The sequence below is a fragment of the Aegilops tauschii genome, chromosome 6, assembly GCF_002575655.3.
Source record: "Aegilops tauschii subsp. strangulata cultivar AL8/78 chromosome 6, Aet v6.0, whole genome shotgun sequence".
Lineage (NCBI taxonomy): Eukaryota > Viridiplantae > Streptophyta > Magnoliopsida > Poales > Poaceae > Aegilops > Aegilops tauschii.
In genome coordinates, this window is record NC_053040.3 from 128501442 (window position 1) to 128519843 (window position 18402).

The 18402-nt window shown below is 45.0% G+C and overlaps 2 protein-coding genes across 2 annotated transcripts; one reads left to right on the forward strand and one right to left on the reverse strand.

Moving 5' to 3' along the window:
* Positions 1 to 422: 422 nt before the first annotated feature.
* Positions 423 to 1941, reverse strand: LOC141025343 (uncharacterized). Its single transcript, XM_073500647.1, has 2 exons — positions 895 to 1941; positions 423 to 784 (listed from the first exon to the last, which is right to left on the reverse strand). The coding sequence occupies exons 1-2, from the start codon at positions 1721 to 1723 to the stop codon at positions 750 to 752; spliced, it is 864 nt and encodes a 287-aa protein (XP_073356748.1). The 5' UTR covers positions 1724 to 1941; the 3' UTR covers positions 423 to 749.
* Positions 1942 to 10350: 8409 nt separating this feature from the next.
* On the forward strand, positions 10351 to 15736 carry LOC109743589 (two-component response regulator ORR24). Its single transcript, XM_020302716.4, has 6 exons — positions 10351 to 10899; positions 11765 to 11917; positions 12582 to 12962; positions 13064 to 13140; positions 13793 to 14857; positions 15371 to 15736. The coding sequence occupies exons 1-6, from the start codon at positions 10752 to 10754 to the stop codon at positions 15419 to 15421; spliced, it is 1875 nt and encodes a 624-aa protein (XP_020158305.1). The 5' UTR covers positions 10351 to 10751; the 3' UTR covers positions 15422 to 15736.
* The last annotated feature ends 2666 nt before the right edge of the window (positions 15737 to 18402 follow it).

Sequence of the window (18402 nt, forward strand, 5' to 3'; positions counted from 1 at the left end):
GTTGGCCAAACTCATGACTAAGATATTCGCCTCCGCGATCAGACCGCAGAAACTTAATATTTTTGTTACGATGATTTTCTACCTCATTCTGAAATTCTTTGAACTTTTCAAAGGTTTCCGATTTATGCTTCATTAAGTAGATATAGCCATACCTACTCAAATCATCAGTAAAAGTCACGAAGTAAAAATATCCACCCCGTGCGCCTGTGTTCATTGGACCACATACATCACTATGTATTATTTCCAATAATTCACCCGCCCGTTCAGGATGACCCGTGAACGGCGTCTTGGTCATTTTCCCCGTCAGGCAAGCTTCACATGTGTCAAATGATTCAAAATCAAGGGACGGTAAAACTCCATCTTTATGGAGTCTTTGCATGCGTTTCTTACCGATGTGGCCAAGGCGACAGTGCTACATGAAAGTGGTGGTGGTATCAGCCTTCTTAAGGTGTTTAGCATTCACGTTAAAGACATCATTTCCACATTCAGGATTTAGTATGAAAAGGCCCCCAACAATGGGTGCAAATCCATAAAACATATCCTTACAATAAAGTGAACAACCATTGTTCTCAGACTTGTACGAATACCCATCGTGTACCAAACATGATCCGGAGATAATGTTTCTACACAACAGTGGAACAAAATAACAGTTACTTAGTTCTAAGATAAATCCTGAAGGGAGACGTAGAGGCATAATGCCGACGGCTTGAGCGGCGATCCCAGCGCCGTTCCCGACGCGCATCACGACTTCATTCTTTGCTAGCTTGCGCACCTTCTGAAGTCCCTGTATCGAGTTGCAAATGTGAGCAACCGATCCGGTATCAAATACCCAAGACTTAGAGTTTTCGCTAGCAAGCAAAACGTCAATGACATTAACTTGTATAACAATTATACCTTTTCCGGTTTTCCCGGTCTTCTTATCTTCCAGATACTTCTTGCAGTTTCTCTTCCAGTGTCCTGTTCCCTTGCAGTAGAAGCACTCAGTTTCATTCTTGGCTCCGCCCTTAGAGTTGCTTTGGGAGCCGGTCTTACCGGTGCCCTTGCCCTTCTTTGGCTTGCCTTTCTTCTTTTTGAAACTGGCGATTTTATTCACAAGCAACACTTGCTTGCGATTTTTCCGCAGTCCTCCTTCTGTAGTTTTCAGCATGGCGAGCACCTCTTCCGGCGTCTTCTCCATCCCTGTCATGTTGTAGTTCATGACAAAACCGTCGTAAGACAGGGGGAGTGAAGAAAGCAACATGTCCATCATATGGCCAGGTGGAAGTGGAAATTCTAGGGCTTTAAGCCTTTCAGAATAGCCAATCATTTTGACCACGTGTTCGCCAACTGAACTACCCTCAGCCATCTTGCAATCCATCAAAGCCTTCATGATATCATATCGTTCAGACTTTGCGGTTTCCTTGTATAGAGCATCCAATTCCCGGATCATATCACGGGCTTTATGGAATTCAAAACGTTTTTGAAGCCCTGGACTCATGCAAGCTAGCATGAGGCACTGCACTAAGTTGTGATCATCATCCTTAGTGGCCCAGACATTTTGTTCATCTACCGGTGCATCTGCCGCCGGTTTAGCTGGAAGAGCAGTTTCAAGCACGTACAATTTCTTAGCGCTCCTGAGGACAATCCTCAGGTTACGGACCCAGTCCGCATAGTTGTTTCCAGTCGTAGCTAACTTCTCTTTCTCTAACATCGGGCCTAAGTTGAACGCGGTGTTGTGAGCCATTTGATCTACAACGAAAACACAAGTTTCACTTAGACTTTGTTTATAATGAAATTTGCACTAGTGAATAAACATTTTATTCTAAAATGCACTCCCACTCAAATCAATATCTCTCAAAATTGATTATGAGTGATTCAAGATCCGTGTCTTGATTGTTCGCCATTGGTGTAACACCACTGATGACGAAAATCTTAACCGGTAGGCCAACTTGCCAATCACATCACTATGTGACTCTTGTTCATCTTTCGATGCGTGTGTTTCGAGCTCATGACGGTCATGCCTGAACGTCAAGACAACCAAGTGATCTCGCTGCGAGGTCTCAACTCACCCGCCTCACACTTCTCTAATCGTTCGTACCCGTGTGACACGGCGCACCCCGAAAAGACAGGTGTCGTGACGGTGCTACACTTGGGAGAACACTATCTACTTGATATCTTTAAGTGAGAGATCACCCTAATAAAAGCGACTACCGCGCAATCAAGAAGGGTGCATCATAGGGGATAAACATCTGAGGCAATTCATAATTAGCATGATATGGTATAGCCCTTTCTGACGGAGAAGTCTTTCAATTCTTCATCTTCGGCATTTGCGTCGGTGTTCACCTTCGCGAAGATTGCCACCACCTTGTCGATGCACCAGATAATATTGCTATCTCTATAGCTAATAAAATAAGTGCATTACTTAAGGTTGACACGCAGGTCATTAAAGTGCAATCATATGGCTCCAGCCATCATGCAGAATCATGACACGCAGGTCATGTTAGTTACATCATATAGTCATCTCATACATAATCAAATTGAATATGAGCATTGCTATACCACATCACATGCACATCCTGCAAAACCAAGTTAGACGCCTCTAATCGGTTTATGCAAAATTTTATTTTACGTGGCTTCTAAGGTTTTGACTTAAACCGCAGCTACCAACGTTTTATCATCAAGTATGATTATTCAAGTTGCTAGATTAACATCTCGGGGTGTATGAAACACGAGATAATTAAATCTCGAGCCCCATACTAAACTTCGTCATATGCATGACCCCCGTGCAGATCATATCTGCAATGCCCTTTCATCTGCGAATTTCATCTTTCTTTTGACTATGGCAGAACCCAAAGAACTGATAGCACTTCCATGATCAATCAGGATCACGGATTGCCAGAACTTTGTCAAATTCCACCATGCTGTCTCGAGATTGAGCAAACGCAAATTCTAGGGAAGCAACAAGAACGTCGGGTAACAGATTTCATCTGTCACCCGCATAAATAATTTTCAGCAATAGATCTCATCTACTCCAAAATTATATTATGCAATACCCATACATCTCCATGTATTCTAGATCGTAACCTGCATCTACGCATAGCACGGCTCTTGATGCCACTGTAAGGGAACGCGACAGAAAACGAAAATTTTCGGTATAGCGAGCACGCCCAGGACCACTATGGAGACTGCATACAAGGTTTGATCTGATCCGTACCGACTCGAAGCGCAGCGGAAGAAGAGTCGGTGTAGATCGTCGGTGCAGATCCCCGCAGCTAGGATTTACAACCTCCCAACCGCGAGGATGTACTCCCTCTCCGGACAGCCCTTCGGGAGGCGGTCGGACAGTCCCCCGGACAATGTCGCGGACAGCCCTTCGGGAGGACCCTCGAAACTCGGACGGAGACTCGGACAGCCCTTCGGGAGGACACTCGAACAGCCCCTCGGGCAAAAGATCGAAACTACAATCTCTCTACGGTGTCAGCTATCCGGCAGGGCTTCGCCGTCCAGAACTAGTTCCTGCCGGAACCCAGACAGCCTTACGGCTCTACGAAACTCTTTTCGTGGGAGGGAGAGAAGAAGCCAGATAATGCATGGCATGTGTATGAGAGCAAGGGATGAAGAGATGGCAGCCCTCACCTCCTCTATTTATAGGAAAACCAAGGGGTAGCGTGCCTCCACAAATTACCAAAAAAACCCATGCATTAGGTCACACATGAGGGTGTTAAGGACAAAATGGGATGCCATGTGGAGCTCCACCACCCATGGCCGGCCACCCCTAGGCCCCCCCCCCCCCAAATGGGGTTCCTTCCCTTGTAAGCCACTTCCTTCTAGAACTTTGACCAAGTCAAAAAGGTGGCTCTCCAAAATAATCCCAAAAAGCACTTTCACTATTCACGACGACATTTTTCAGCGTCCGTTCGAACTGAAAATATTTATGTGGGCTTAGAACATTTCCAGTACCCACTAAAATAATTTTCAACGCGTTCCGAAACAATTCGGTTTTAGTGATTTTCATCTGCGAAACGCATCTGAAGTGGCTCCGGCAGCTCCGGAACATTTCCGGTTTTTATCTCAGAAAATTCCAAAAAGCTTCCAGAATAATTCTGTCACCCTCCAAGAATTATCAGGCATTTGCCGAAACCAATCTGACTTAATGGTATATCCTGAAACAACTTTTCGGTACCATCGAAACTTATCCAATGACCTCTCTCTGCGGTACGATTCTGTTGTCCGGAACCTTTCCGGTGTCCAAAACTTTTTCGGTGATTTTCTCTCATACCCCCTGTATAGTATTCAGCAGATAGATGACCCTTAAGCGTGTGACCCTATAGGTTCGGTGAAGTATAGACATGACCCGGAACCCCTTCCGATCAATGATCAACATCGGAGCCGTGGACACCCATATTGACCCCTATACCCACACGAATAAATATTCGAGTGAACCTCCAGTTGCAGTGAGCTATTCCTTTTGCTTCGCGATATGTCACAAACACCCGAGGTGAGATTTATTGCATTCCTGTGGATCAACAATTTGTCCAGCATGCAAGTTACCTCGTTACCGGTTTTGTTCTCTTTTCTCGTTTCCGTGTTCCGGCATCCCAGTGATCAAATCACAATGTGTCTGGCCAGACGATGATGGATACCGTTACACCGAGAGGGCCCGAGTATATCTCTCCATCGTCGGAGGAGCAAATCCCAATCTTGAGCTATCTTGTTACTTCCTATACTTTTCCGTGAACCCGAAAGCTGCCGTAATAGCCACCCAGTTACGGATGACGTTTAACAAACCCCAAAGTTCACGAAGCAAGCACGAAGGAACTTGATACTCTCATGGTCTAAGGAATTATGCAAACATTAACTATCTCAATGATATTAACCATAAACTTGTGACGAAGGTATCTCATAGCATAACATCAATCCGGGTTGATTCAACACAAGCGTTCTACCAACATTGTGCCCTCAAAATTGCCGGCATAGTCATGCCCATGATCAGGAAAACAGGATCATCATGCAATACTTGAGCTAGTCTTAGAGGCAAGACTAGGAATATATTTTACCGTTTATTATACCACACGTGCATATGAGTTCCCTCCGAGCCTCGTGGATATTGTAGACTCGAGAATCATTGCAGTTATAGCATGGATCATAAACATTCATTACAAACTTGGAGATACAAAATAACTGTTATTACTGCCTCTAGAGCATATCTCCTACATGCTCTTCCCCATGATATAGTTTTTAATTAATATATATTTGGTGCATTTCCACCCCACCACGGCTTGCCATAATATGATAATATACATGTTAGTAATATGGTCCACCTTGCCTATAGGCTTATTCTTGTCAACTTTTGCCACGCTGGCAATGATCATTTTGTTAGCCACACATTTTTTGCCATTATAGATAATCGTGGCAAAATGTGGGCATTAATTAACCAACCATTACCATTAATATGAGCCTACACAAATCATTGAGTTTTAGGAATACCTATACATGCTATTTTTTGTTGTCAAAATAATGGTAGGGGCACTAAGATGCTGGTCGATGTCAAAATGGAAGATAAACCCTTAGACCAACAAAAGGTGATCGACTCGAGATAGGAGAAGTGCCTCCTCATATCTCTAATTCTTAATAGGTGATGAATAAGAGCGATTCTTAGAGCTTTGAGATTTTCGGTTGCGGATCATGCTATGGACGACCTGGATCACATGGGACAACCCTGTGGCGGCACCCCATGATTTCCTCCCCGGTAGAGGGGTATTCTCGTCATATCACTAGCGAACCCCAATCACTGTTTCCCTATATTACCTCGCATCCTACACGCCCATGTTCCACTCGATCTCCCCTGATTCCTCTTTGCGCCGCCACCACTCTACGCTACGGGAGATTGATCCCGCCCTCCTCCTCCAACTATGGTTGTGCAAGGACAACCGATCTACTGTCATCATGATGGAGGAAGGTGTTCTTGAGCCAAAGCTCCGATGGCCGCCCCTCTTGTTGTCTGTTTGTGCATCTCTGCCCAAGCTGAGAGTTGCGCCGCCCCTTTGCGAGGTCCTCCCCGCTGTTCGATACCCCAACTCCGCCGCCGCCCCCTGCAGTGAGTTCCTTCCCACCCTTCGATGTCTGAGCTCCGCCCCACCGCATGTCTGAGCCTGTTCGTGCCCATGTTCTTCCACCAGAGGTCGGCAACAATCATTGTTTATGACTCCTTCCCCGCGTTCTCCTCCACACTCCTCTCTTGGGCACCCAAATTCATGGGTGAGGTGCATCGTCAAAAGCCCTCGGTGAGCTCCCATTCTCTTTGATTTGGTTTAATTATATATATTACAGTTGCTTCATATGATTGGCCATATTCTTAGCCTGACCCATGTCCACCAAGCAATTATACACGGTTTATGCGGAGAAACGATGTCCCTCCGGACGGGAATATAATTCTGGCATGGTGAAACGTACATAATATGCCACAAAAATATATATGAGAAACTTCATTCAATGATGAATCTAAAAAAATATTTTCCGATAAAGACATAAGAAGTAAGAACCCGTGTCCAACTTATGTTTCCATCCGGCCCAGAGGAAGCACATATAGTTTCTCCAAGGGATTTCGATATATATGTGTGTACGTTCAAACTCATAAAAAGAAGATAGTTTTTCACGATGTAGACATACCGACGGAGAAACAGAGGCACATCATAATTTTAGTTTTCTAGTTTTTGTTGAAGTGCACATTATCTTTCTCATCACCGCACATACCCTGTTGATGTTGGAAGTGGAGGGCACACAGAAGAGACCTGATGCCACTTGGAATATGAGAGAGAGGGACCCCAGCTATGTCCATGTGCATGATACTACATCAGGACAAATATATGGGTTAGTGTTAGATGTGACGTTGGCCTCTAGGATTAGGATGCATGGAGGGGTTCGGTCTCTACCATTCAGCGGAAAGGCGATCGAGATGTGTGGTCCATGCACGCGGAAGATAAAACAAATAAACGAGAACACACAGAGACACACACACACGTAAAAAACTCAAATGCGTGATGTGAGGGAGCTTTCTCGGTTGGCAGATCACACTGGCCATTGATATTTTGGCCTTTGCATATAGGGCTGGATATGTTGGGTTAGTGGGGGTCCTTAAAATATACCTTGGATTATTGTAGCCAGGGCACTGCTGGTGAAGCCTGCTTCTGCCTATTTCGTACTATTAATGCAAGGCAGTAAATGGAATATATTCTCAATAAATACTATGTAATTTATACATACAGCTATACGAGAAATCAAAAACCTATAGAAACGCCTTATTACAAAATATTTCCAGTAAATATACTGCATTAAACAGCTCCGTGCTATTAATTGTAGTCCCTCATTACAGAATATTTTCCAGTAATTCACTGCATTAAACAGCTTCAATTGTATTGCACGCTGTCTTTTCCGTGTATTATTTGTCCTTGCTACGTACTCGTTATGTCACCTTGATCTCACGTACGACTTGTTCTCACGCACAGCAGTAGTACACACAATTCGCACGTTCTGGAGTCCCATTCGAGCGATTCTCAATAAAAGAAAAAAAAATCCTGGTCTAGCTGGCGCATTGCTCATTGCCCTGACAATGACACCCGATTTCTTTTATGATCCAGGCTATTTTTTAAAACTTGTAAAAGAACCTGCAGCGCTCTGTGTCCACGAGATTCCGCGAGGGCAAGTTGATACCTTAGAGTATTGCCACAGAATAATTCCGCATATAAAATGGGAGGAAAAGTACATTATCGCAAGTACAAACACAGGGTGTGAACCAATAATATACTGGCCGGGCAAGCACTTGATCGGCCAGTACCAAAAACAGCAGCCATTTCATGTGCAGATAAAATTAACATAAGATACTAGTACAATTGCTATTAACGTATGAACGACTTGGGCGATCCCATGGGCCAAATCGTGTTAGATCAACGTTGGTTTGAGAACACGCAAATTCTAACCATATCACTGTAAGGTAGTAAAGTTTTATTACACTCACAACACAATACATGCACATCATGCGCTCACATTCACACGAGCACATCTCCTAATATAATGTTAAGACGAATTCATGGAATTCACTAACTTTTCTACATAACAAGTGCGTGTGTGTGGGGTGGTGGAGGGACGAATGTAGTGGTTTTGATAATCCTAATCCATTTAGAATTTTCTTAAGTCTAAGGCTCCGTCTGGGAGCCATGTAAAGCTCATAAGCTCGGAAATAACGTAAAGGTGTATTTTACTATCCCATCGAAAAAGTTGGTATTTTAGAAGGGGTTGGAAACTTGGAATACATGTTCGACAAAGCAGCCCATTCATCGCCATCAACACATCCACCACTCTCGGCTCGATCCCCACTGTTGTCTCCTCTTTAGCATGCCGCTGCACATCTCCACCTCACTTCTAGCACGCGGCACACACATCTGCCTCCCTGCACACTCCTCCACCCATAATTCCTTATCCATCCCAACGCCGCACAATCCTCGTGCTGATCTCACGACGGATATGGGTTGCTCCAGTGCAAGAGTGTGGCTTCTTGCCGGATGCATGCCGTCCTATGCGCTCTCAAACCCACCATGTCGTCGCCTCTATCGAACTAGGCCGGGTGCAGGACCATCGCAAGCAGCAGGGAGATCGTCGGCCTCATTGCCCCGTCGCCGTCTTCCTCGTGTCTTCGACGGCTAGTGGTTTGAATAACTCGTCTTGCAATTGCTCGAGCCCGCGCCCTCCACCTGACAAATAGCATAGTCTACTTGCTCGTCGCAATGTCTACTGGTTGACCAACGGGAGCTCTAGCCGAGCACTGCCAAGCAGCGGGGCAGCGCACGCACCAGGGACCCGTGAGAGAGTCAAGCGCCTTGCCAATCCCATGATCCCTATGGCTTCGACAAAATCCGTATGGTGGCGCGTCCGCTCATGGCCACCTTAGTCGATCGACGGAGAGATGAATACCAGGGGGATAGGAATACTGGGGATCGGAAAATGATGGGTCGATCAGTGTTTCCAAAACCGACGAAATCCCAGTATATTTGGAAGAAACAATGTAAAGAATGCCACTCCAAAACGACAAACCAATCGCATAACTAAAGGCAAACCGTTTCCTTTATAGGAGTAAGTTCTACGAGGGTTTAGGGCTGGAAAACGACGATCCAATCACTTGGGAAAGTGCGACTTGCACTAAATCGAACTTGTGCTTATATTTTTTGTAAGATACTCTGTTCCCGCCCGTTGCCGAGGCTTTATTCATTTAAAGCCGGACGTTTCTCGCACCTTCTTCCTTCTAAAACGAAGATAACCCAACGGAAATGTTCGCAAACAAAAAGGATAACCTACATGAAATGATTAAACATATTGAAATCATTGGGCCATTGAGTGAGAAAATTCCTTGATTGGAATAGTGGCAAAAATACTTTACTTCAAGGAAAGGAGAGAGAGTATAGATCTGTGAATCTGCCGTGCTGGTTGGATCAAAGAAATGCACTAAACAAACGGAGATAATAGAGATGGATGTAGTAATGGCTAAGCTGTCGTGCATCACTAATCTTATCATGTGCGTAGTTTAATCAGCCCCATGGAGCGGGAACGCTCGCTGTGCCCCGGCCAGCTCGACCCAAATCGGCATCAGACCGTCATCAGGCAATTTTTTTTAGAAAAAAAGAAGCCTCTGAAACATTAGTTAAAGAGATCAGCGCCAAAACCATTGCTGTCCCTGCCCCCAAGCAGTTGTTGGGCCAATGGCGCCACCATTCCGTCCAACAAACGCACGCCACGACGCATTTTTTTGGGGTGCAAGTTTTTGTGTCTGATGATTAACGATTTGACGGAGCATGTCAAACTCGGCAAGCTCGTAGTTACGGACGTGCACGGGGCATCGGATATGGCAAGCCCGAAAGGCGAGGCAAATTTGACAATTTTGATCTCGGGACGAAATCATTTCACAAAATGAACTGATTGCGAAACTATTTCACTCCCCTGACCCTTTTGTGTAGCGCCTGCCACGCCGACGCTACATCCTACTATGCAACGCCTCATAGATAGACGCTACACGGCCAGCGTCGCACCCATATGAGCCCAAGTCAGCGTGCAGCGCCTGAGAGCTTCACAGTGTAGCGCCTGGCTCCTGGGCGTTGCACTAGTGCGGCGCCTAGCTCCTGGTCGTTGCACTAGTGCAGTGCCTGAGAGTTAGGCGCCAAGGGTCAGCCACGTGAAATAGTTTCACGGACAGTTCATTTTATGATTTGATTTCAACTATAGGTTAAATTTGTCAAATTTGCCGAAAGGCGATCGGGAACTGGCCGGCCGCACGGGCGCAGCGAGCGAGCGGAAAAGGAAACAGGGAAAAAAATGCGTCCCGTTGCGATGGATGGGGTAGTACGAATAAATGGCATGGCCGCATGAATGAGGGGTGAGGCGTAAAAGGGAAACGAGGGGGAGGGGGGAGAAAAGAAAAGGTTACCATCTTTGCACTGCATGAATTCCTTCCCATTGATCGATCCCATTCGCCCCCACCCCCTCCCTCTTATTATTGCGTCCACGCTCGCGTCCTCTCTCTCTCCCTCCCACCCTCTCCCTGCTCCCTGCCTCCCCTCTCCCCTGCTTTGACCCTGCTGGCCGGCTGCCTGGCTTTATCTGCCCGCCACGCCTTTCCCCGCCGCCGCTCGCCGCTTGGATTTCCAGGATCCAGCGACGCCCGTCCCCGCGCCGTTCGCCGGGGCATTAGGTGATCCGGCCGTGCCGTGTAGGACTTGCGGAGGAAGATGACCGTGGAGGGGAGGGTCAGCGGCGGGGGGGACGGCGGCGGCGGCAAGGACAAGTTCCCGGTGGGCATGCGCGTACTCGCCGTCGACGACGACCCCACCTGCCTCAAGGTCCTCGAGAACCTCCTGCGCCGCTGCGACTACCATGGTACGGGAATAGCTGTCGCCAACATGCATCCTCCCTCCCTCCCTCCAGCGTGGTCCAGGGCTAGTAGGAGGAGATGAATCTGTACCGCTCTCGAAGTCTCAAGCACAGACCCGTCCGGTTCCGTGCTGTTCGACCACAGTGTATTTTTCCCTTAGATTTAATCGCTTGTTTGCTTGATGCGCGTGCTATTCGCGAGATTTGGCGTCCGAGTTTTGCATTTACACCGCTGGTTTTCTGCGATTTATTCACGCTCCCTATTTTTCACTTGGCCTGTCGGTCTATTTTTCGCGGACAGGTATCAGGTGACATGCACCTTTGCATGTGCCCAAATTCAAATTTAAACATTGCGAAAAAATCTGAAAAAAATCATGCATGTTCACAGCACATATTAAGATAATCCCTAAAAAATTCAGATCAAAATTCAAAACATACATCAAGAAGCAAAAAAGAGAAATCTGAGTTTCTCTTTTTTGCAGGGCGCTGTGTAATGTCAATTTATGATTGGATTTCTGTCATTATTGTGTTTGCCGATTTCTCATCTTCCTTTTTTTTTTCTTTCGCGTAGCCGCTTTATTGGGAATCACCTTGCTTTGGAATCTGCGTTTTTCCGTCCAAATACCTATGCAAGATCGGACAATCTCCCATGCACGTCTCTTCTCGTGGTTTTAGTTTTAGATTTCCACGGTGACAACTGCTGATGTTTTTTTGATGGAAATTTTCCTTGGATTTTCTTTCACCCCTTTCATCTTGTGCGGCCCTCTTCTTCTCGTTGATGATTCTTCCGAAACCTAGATTTATGTGTGTGCAATGTGTTGTTATGGTGGTTTGCTAATGTGTTTGGATTCGATCTGCTGTGATGTTGCAGTTACAACCACTGGGCAGGCAGCCACCGCCCTCAGGATGCTCAGGGAGAACAAGGACCAGTTTGACCTCGTCATCAGCGATGTCCACATGCCGGACATGGATGGTTTCAAGCTCCTCGAGCTTGTCGGTCTGGAGATGGACCTCCCAGTCATTAGTAAGGCTAACTTGCTTAATCCTCTGCCGCTCTTTGTAGCCGATGCTCTAAAAGATACCACTGCTGGGAAATGATTGTCGAGTGAATCTACTTGTTTCATTTCATGTCATTTGGTGCTCCAGAACTTTGGAGATGAATTATGTCTGCTAACCTACAAACATCGCAGATAGTTCTTTGATGTGCTACTGCTAGTTTTGTTAGGGAAGGAAGATGAAAAGTCTTCGTTCATTTGTGTGGTTCAGATCTGTTTGAGGCTACTCATAGCTTGGTGCATGGGTCAGGGAACCAATGAAAGATTCCCAGTTCCAATATATTGCAGATAGTTCTTCGATGTGCTACTGCTACTTTTGTTAGATATATGTTCATTACTGTGATCATATTGCATAATTGATTACCTGCTCTACCACTCGTTGTATCAACTGAGAGCGGTGGCTGTGTCATGTTATTGCGCTTCACGTGTAACAACTGGAGAAGAAATGAGAAAGGACAGAAGGCCTGCTACTATAATGAATGGCTATTAATTTTTCCTAAAAGGTCAATTGTTTCCTAGTTAGTGTTTCATATGTGTTAGCGTCTGATCATATGAACAAAGTGTGAATAATGTCATGCATTTTAACTTTTTGTCGTTTATTCTGGAACTGATCAATGACTATCTGTCATGCAGTGTTGTCTGCAAATGGGGAGACGCAGACAGTCATGAAGGGCATAACTCATGGAGCATGTGACTACCTGCTAAAGCCGGTGCGTCTTGAGCAGCTGAAGACAATATGGCAACATGTGATTAGGCGGAATACCAAGAACCGTGGTAGTGACAATGATGATGCTGGTCAGAAGGGGCCGAATGCTGAAGGTGAGAATGGTGGTGCTAACCGCAACAAGAGGCAGTCACGGAGGGATAGAGATGACAATGGAGATGATGGTGACGATTCTGATGAGAACAGTAATGACAACGGCGACTCGTCATCCCAGAAGAAGCCAAGGGTTGTCTGGTCTGTGGAGCTGCACCGGAAGTTTGTTGCTGCTGTCAACCAGCTTGGCATTGACAGTAAGAACTCACTTCATGTTGTCGTCATCATTAATAAAAGCTATTTGTTTTCTGGGTTCATTATGTCATCTGCAATAACATATCTCTGTTCATAAACACAGAGGCTGTTCCAAAGAAGATATTGGACCTCATGAATGTAGAGAACATCACCAGGGAGAATGTTGCTAGTCATCTGCAGGTTCAGTTTCTATCCATGCGTGTTACCATTTTTTTTATGTCTGTACAAATATTATTATGGAGCCCAACTTCTAATTGTTATATCCCAGTCATAATCTCTAGTCGAAAGAGGATTTGTTTCTGAATTTTGATGAATATTAAAAGAGCATTTTCATTTGCAGTATAATGGTACATGTTATTTTCTTATGATCCCCCAATTAAGTAGTACTCCCTCCGTCCCATAATGTAAGACGTTTTTTGACACTACACTAGTACCAAAAAACGTCTTACATTATGAGACGGAGGGAGTATTAAGTAACTTATGAAAACGTTGGCTAAAGGGGTAAGAGTCCCTCCTTTTGACTGTGCGTTAGTTATTAGATAGAAATGAGCCTTCCCTGCAGATTGAACGTGTGTGGGCGAGCTTACACCCGTAAGCTCTAGCTGGCCAAGCTAGCGCTTGGTTCTCCTTTTAAATAACTTATATTGCCATGTTTGTTTCCTAGTATTACCAAAAGAAGAAAGTTATTGCTGTCAGCATATCTTTCAATCAGTTGAGTTCTGTATGGAACTGTTCATTTGATGATTTGATCATGTCTTAGCCTTCATTCCTCTATTTTGTTTTTGAATGTCATTCTAATTCATTGATTCTTGCTGTTTTATCATAATTTCAGAAGTACCGGCTGTATCTGAAAAGGATGAGTATGGATGCAAGTAGGCAGGCCAACCTCGTTGCTGCACTTGGAGGAAGGAACCCTGCTTACAGCAATATGAATTCAATGGATGTCTTTAGGCACTACAACAACGCGTACGGTAGATACCGACCAGTTCCAACCAGCAGCCATTCCCAGTCAAATAACCTTGTTGCAAGGATGAACTCCCCTTCTGCATACGGAATGCATGGGTTGCTGTCTCCACAGTCGCAGCCACTTCACCTTGGCCATGCCCAGAATAATCTGGGCACTTCCCTGAACGATTTGGGTGTCAATAATGGTAACCTTATCAGGGGTGCACACATGTCAACCATGGGTACTGGTACTTCTGGTAACTCTTTTGCAAACATTTCAAATGGTGCACCACTGGCTCCTACAAATAGGGCAGTTCAGTCTCTTGAATCAAACAACAGGCAACACCTTGGTCGGATAAATTCGTCTTCGACAGACTCATTTAGCTCATTCGCTAGTGATTCTCCCCACTTTCCAGATCTTGGAAGAAGTAGTAACACCTGGCAAACTGCAGTTCCGTCCAACATTCAGCAACTTGGTCAGAACGGCAGCATGTCCCAAGCAAGCTTGCATGGGAATGGCCTTAGGATGGAACCTGTCTCTAGCTATGCACCACCATCAAATCAGATTACATCTCTGGGAAATGATATGCAGAACCAAGTAGCACCACTAGCTAGCAATACCCTTCCAATGGTATTCAATCAGGGTGCAGCGCCATTCACCTTTGGAAACAGCACAAACTCGAGAGAGGCGCTCAATAGCAACCTTGCGTTCAGCAACTCAGGCATCAACACTTCATTGCCAAACCTTCGCATTGACAATTCGGTTGTGCCGAGGCAGACTCTGGATGGCGGGAATACAGGCGGTGTTCCCTCTCTGCAGGATGGCAAGATTGATCAGCAAGCTGTTGGTAATCAGCTCAATTACAACAACAATGATCTCGTGGGGACAAGTGGGCTGCAAAGGGAGCTCAGTGGTGGTCTGGATGACATTGTTGTTGACATGTTCAGGCCGGTATGATCCTCTCTTGTATTTCATTTTCAGCAGAATATATCTTAATGCCAAACTTTCATCTATTTTGCTTCTATTTTGCATCTGCATAGTAATGTTGACTAGCTTAGAAAAAATAGTAATCTTGACAAACTATTTTCTCACTGGCTCATCATTTTTATGGTGGTGCATGCACTTCACTGAAGCCGGACATGCATTTTTTATTTCATATGGAACCCACATGCATGTGTGGCGTTCTATTCCTTTTAAGATAAGATGTACCTTTTATTTTGGTAGTAGTACTTTTGATTCCTGTAACATTATTATAGGAAAGTACACTAACAGTACACTGAGGTACTTAATATTATCTGCATGATTGCACTGAACATATACATCTAGCTTACACTCCCACTGTTTACTTAATCTTTATCTGATCTGCCATTTTGGGGACTTGTAGTACTTACTATATCTTTCATGTTAAATTCACGACTTTTAACAGGGGATGACCATCTAACCATGCCATACTTCTTAATGCAGGATAATGATAATGGTGGCATTTTCATCGATACGGACTGGGGGCTGGTCTAGCCAGTCGTCTCCTTTCACCAAGTCCCATGCGCAAGATTTTCCGCATTTGTGTGGTGTCTGCTGCTGATTTGTCCATCATGCAATTGCCTGCTCAAAGTTGTTCATAGTAGCAAGCCTTCATCACAAATGCCTTTTGCATTTGGTTTTCTCAGTTTAGCGTTCATGTTCCCGTGTTAGTCGTCCAGTATTCAGAGTTATATTGGGTAACAACTATGTGCTGTTTGTGTCCGTGACTCGTATAACTATCTTAATTCAGGTATGCCCTGTTATCGTAAGATATAGTATGCTTGGTATGCAAGTGAATTCTTCGTGTTAGTTGTTGGAAATGTTTTTGCTCTTTTATTTTGTTATAATTTATTTCGTACACCGTTTAGCTAAAATTGTTAGTAAGCAGATGTTGCTGTGTGGAATTTTGGTTCTGTTTTTGTGCATGATCGTTGGTAGTGCGGATGGAAGATTCCCATTTTGTTAACATAGGCACCTGACTTAAATTTTACTTTCTCCATAGTATTAGTTCCCTTGAATTCTGGGTCAAAGTTTTATCATAGACTTAACTAATAAAATACTCCCTCAGTAGCCCAAAGTTAAGTCACTTATTTTGGGACGAAGGACGGAGGGAGTATGTAGCAACAATAGTATGAGTTGAACCTCTTTCAAATATGAAATCAATATTCTAGTTTGTTTCTCTATTTCGACAGTTGTTTTTAAAGGGAAAAATTGCAGCTAGGCTACTTTTGTTATTAGTATCTCCAACAAATGATGTATAATATGGTCAGCTGCCAAAACATTGTCTTTAGGGCATTTGGACCGAAAAAATGGTGCTCTGGCGCCCTATCCCTAAACCGTGCTGCAAATATTTTAGGGCAATCACATATTCTGGCTTCGCGTTATGCAAATATACAGTAGCCGCACGGTTGGCGCAAAACAAACCCTGCAGCCACGCACAATCCAACCGTGGCGTGAAACTTCATCCTTGTTGTCGTCGCCTCTGCCGAATCCGGCCACCACTATCGCATTGCCGCATTGTCGTCGCCGCCTCTGCCGAATCCGGCCACCACTATCGCATTGCCCCATTGTCGAAGCCACCGCCCCCTCCGCCTGGTCGCCGCTCCACTGAATCAATTGAATCGATCGCCGCTCCATCCCATTCTGCCGCCGCGTTGACCAATTTCGCACCCCGCCGGATCCACCCCCACCCCCGGGTTTCATTTGGCCCCCACACAATTGCTTATTTTCAGTCATTTACTTCTTGTGTTGTTTACTTTTGTGTTATAACACAGACTTTTTGTGTTGTTTACTTTTGTGTTATAACACATGCCTGTGTGTTGCAACGGAAGAAGTAATTGACATGTCCATCAAAAGGTATATCAATGCAACACTACAATATCCGGACGGTGCCGCCTGTCGGCAACAGGTTGAAATCTACTCCCTCGTTTGTTATGGTTATCTCATGAAAGTCTTAAAAATGAATTATTAACGCAAGATTGATGGACTTCAGAAGGATTAATTGATTAATTATAAGGTCTCCCCCTCATAGAAACAATCTCGAAATCTGGTCTTACTTACAAAGTCGCTTAATTTATATTGACGCAACCATCCGTGCAAATCCAACAATTTTATTTATTTAGAGCCAATCGGCCATGCTAGCCCCAATCCATTTAATTCCTTCCCTCTGTTCCTTTCTTGAAGTGGCTTCCCGATTTCCGCACAATTTACATATGTATATAAATTGACTTATTCTCGTGCAAAAAGTCGAGGTGGAACTTTTTAATTAAATAATGAACCTATTTTTTTAGCATAAGCACATGCTAGGTTAGCTGGTTAGGGCCTTTGGGGTCATGAGTTCCAATCTCACAAAGCACAAATGTTTTTCGCTACTCTTTGGTCTACAAAAAAGGTGCAATGCAGGCCCTCCTGACATATTTTATTTAACATATCTAGCCAATTTCAATGTCGGTCCACTCCGGTCGGCGGCTGCGCGGCCGCCACGTCACCCGCTCCCCACTCGGCCTGGCCTCTTACCTGAAAATACACAAATTTGTACACAAAACTAGCCGATTTCTTACGGTTTTTTCCGTCGTAGATGCATTCTAGAGAGTTGGGGGAGGCAAGGGAGACCTCGATCTACTGATGGTGTAGCTCGTGGCGGTGGTGGTGGAGGTCGTTGAAAGGATCGATATGGTAGACTAGAGGGGGGGGGGTGAATAGGCAACTACCAATGTTTAGCCTTTCTTAACAAATTAGGGTTTGCAACAAATAGGTTGTCTAGATATGCAACTAGGTGGGCAACCTATATGATGCGCGCAACACAAGCTACAAGGCAAGCTAGAGATAAAACACAAGTAAAACTTGCACAAAGTAAAGGTAAGAAATAACCACAAGTGAAGTCGGTGGAGACGAGGATGTGTTACTGAAGTTCCTTCCCTTTGAGAAGAAGTACGTCTCCGTTGGAGCAGTGTGGAGGCACAATGCTCCCCAAGAAGCCACTAGGGCCACCATATTCTCCTCATGCCCTCACACAATGCAAGAAGCCATTATTCCACTAGTGGTGCCCTTGGAGGCGGCAAACGGACCTTTACAAACAAGGTTCGGGTTCTCTCCACAACCGAATTGGAGGCTCCCAACGATACCATGGAGCTTCACCACAATGGAATGTGGCTCCGAGGTGACCTCAACCGTCTAGAGTGCTCAAACACCCAAGAGTAACAAAATCCACACAATAAAGTATGGGGGAATCAAATTTCCTTTGGTGGAAGTGTAGATCTAGGTCTCCTCCTTCAATCCCTAGCAAATCAACAAGTATTGGTGGCTAGGGAGAGAGATCGCAAGAAAGCTTGAAGGGCATTAATGGAGGAGAGAGAGAGGCAAGAGGTAAGAAGGTAGGTGGAAGAAACTCCCTTTATATAGGGACCCCCATTTTCCAACTGTTACAGCAGTTTTTACACTGCAGCGATACAACCGCTTATGACCTCGGTACAACT

Excerpts from the sequence above, each read along its gene's own strand:
- LOC141025343 (XM_073500647.1), bottom strand. The coding sequence starts at position 1,723 with ATGGCTCACAACACCGCGTTCAACTTAGGCCCGATGTTAGAGAAAGAG. Across the intron at positions 785-894 it reads GACCGGGAAAACCGGAAAAG|GGACTTCAGAAGGTGCGCAA; the intron begins GTATAATTGTTA and ends AACTCGATACAG.
- LOC109743589 (XM_020302716.4), top strand. The coding sequence starts at position 10,752 with ATGACCGTGGAGGGGAGGGTCAGCGGCGGGGGGGACGGCGGCGGCGGC. Across the intron at positions 10,900-11,764 it reads GCGCCGCTGCGACTACCATG|TTACAACCACTGGGCAGGCA; the intron begins GTACGGGAATAG and ends GTGATGTTGCAG. Across the intron at positions 13,141-13,792 it reads ATGTTGCTAGTCATCTGCAG|AAGTACCGGCTGTATCTGAA; the intron begins GTTCAGTTTCTA and ends TCATAATTTCAG.